General features: G+C 39.9%; 1 protein-coding gene across 1 annotated transcript; it reads left to right on the forward strand.

The window, feature by feature from the left end:
• The first annotated feature begins 576 nt into the window (after positions 1 to 576).
• Positions 577 to 1191, forward strand: LOC126154242 (uncharacterized). Its single transcript, XM_049916124.1, has one exon. The coding sequence runs from the start codon at positions 577 to 579 to the stop codon at positions 1189 to 1191; it is 615 nt and encodes a 204-aa protein (XP_049772081.1).
• Positions 1192 to 1883: the final 692 nt, after the last annotated feature.

Here is a 1883-nt window from a genome sequence, read left to right on the forward strand (position 1 = left end):
TTTGAAGGTCCCTGTCCGTCAGTATATGAAGTGTGCCTGGTCTTGGTTTACTTTTCCTCGGTGAAGCTGTTACTCAGGTGACATCCAATGCTCAGCTCATGTACAAAGTCGCTAAGCTCTGCTGACTGACCCATTCTGTTGAAAGTGCCCCTTCACTCCTTTCGTACCAATAGTTTCGCCTCTTGTTACGTCTAGTGGTCAGTTTCGCATTACATATGGGCATCCACATACTTTTGGTCAGACAGTGTAGTAACTGGCTCCCTAAAAGAAGTTTTCATTGTTATTGTGGAAGTGTCACTAAAACAATCATATTTTCCGACAAAAAAAAGGCAGGTCTGTCTATCAACGCCTGGTTAACACTTTCGCTGCGGCTGACGCTTATAAGCGTCACAACAAGCCATGAGGTAGTGCGGCTGATGCTGATAGGCATCAAAACATGCCACGAGCCAGTGCGGCTGATGCTTATAAGTGTCTGCGCTCACTGTTGGATTACTCAGTCAAGTCCCGTCTAAGCTAGCATCAAAGGGTGTAAACTTTTGTTTTGTGTGGTCAGTTATCAAACGTATATTGTTCATAATGGTAGCTAATGAACCTACACCTGGACCTTCCAATGTGAAAAGGAGTAGGAAAAGTGTTAAATTGACAGAGAAACAGTTACTTAGTGTACTAGACAACAGTGATTTTCTGTATAGTGAGGATGAGGCATACCACGGAGATTGTCATTTAGAGGCTGCAGAAGAATTGCAGAGTGATGATAGCGAGAAAGCACAGCTTTCGAATCTGTTTCATGACAGTTCTGAATCTGACGATACGGATCACAATGATTGTGTGGAAATCGATGACGAAAAAGAGCCCGATCTGTCACACAGGGATAATCCAGGTGAGTTATGGCATAAAGAACCACATAATATGCAGTATCACCCATTCACGAAGGAAGAAGTTTTGCAAATTCATCCTGCTGGCAATTCTCCTATGGATTTCTTCGGATTATTGGTAACAGACGAATTGTTGCAACTTGTAGTTGACGAAACGAACAATAACGCAGTCAACTCATTGCTGAGTGAAAATAGAAAAGAGGGGTCTAGGATCTGTAAATGGAAACCTCTAAGTATAGGTGGATTACTAGTTTTCCTGGGTGTTTTGTTACATATGGGTAACGTTAAATATCTGGAAGAAAGAACGGCTGTTTGAGAATAGAGGAATAGCGATGAGTATACGCAGAGCCGGTATTTGATCATATTACGGTCTCTGCATTTTGCAAATAATCCACTTCCAGGAAACCCGAAACCAGATGATTGTTTATATAAGATATGACCTATATTGGATTATTTTAACATGAAAATGTCTCAAGTGTTTACCCGGGAAGAGATTTATCAATAGATAAATCAATGATTCTTTGGAGAGGGAGATTGTCATTTCGACAATATATAAAAAGCAAACATAATAAATATGGAATTAAGATGTATATGCTCAACAAAACAGATGGTTTCATAAACAAGTGCGCTGTGCACACAGGAAGTAGTGGAGATATGGAGGGAAAAGGTCGTTTTTCATTTGATGGCAGAAAAGCTGCATGTTGGTCATCATATTTACTTGGACAATTATTATAACAATTTTCGTTTAGCTACAACTCTGTTGAATCTAAAAACACTTTCCACAGGCACTCTTAAATTAAATAGGAAATATACCCCTGAAGACGCTGTATCGGCAAAACTTGGGAGAAGAGAGAGAATTGCGCGGTATTCTATTGGAGTTATCATTGGAAAATAGAAAGATTGACGAAAGGTTTCCTATATTTCCACAGAACATCTAAATATTATGGAGCAAGTGACGAATGCACACCAGCAAATAGCCACGAAACCTTTGCCTATTATTAGGTACAA

Source organism: Schistocerca cancellata, chromosome 2, assembly GCF_023864275.1.
Source record: "Schistocerca cancellata isolate TAMUIC-IGC-003103 chromosome 2, iqSchCanc2.1, whole genome shotgun sequence".
NCBI classification, from domain to species: domain Eukaryota; kingdom Metazoa; phylum Arthropoda; class Insecta; order Orthoptera; family Acrididae; genus Schistocerca; species Schistocerca cancellata.

Bases quoted from the DNA above. Each gene is read 5' to 3' on its own strand.
- LOC126154242 (XM_049916124.1), top strand. From the start codon at position 577: ATGGTAGCTAATGAACCTACACCTGGACCTTCCAATGTGAAAAGGAGT.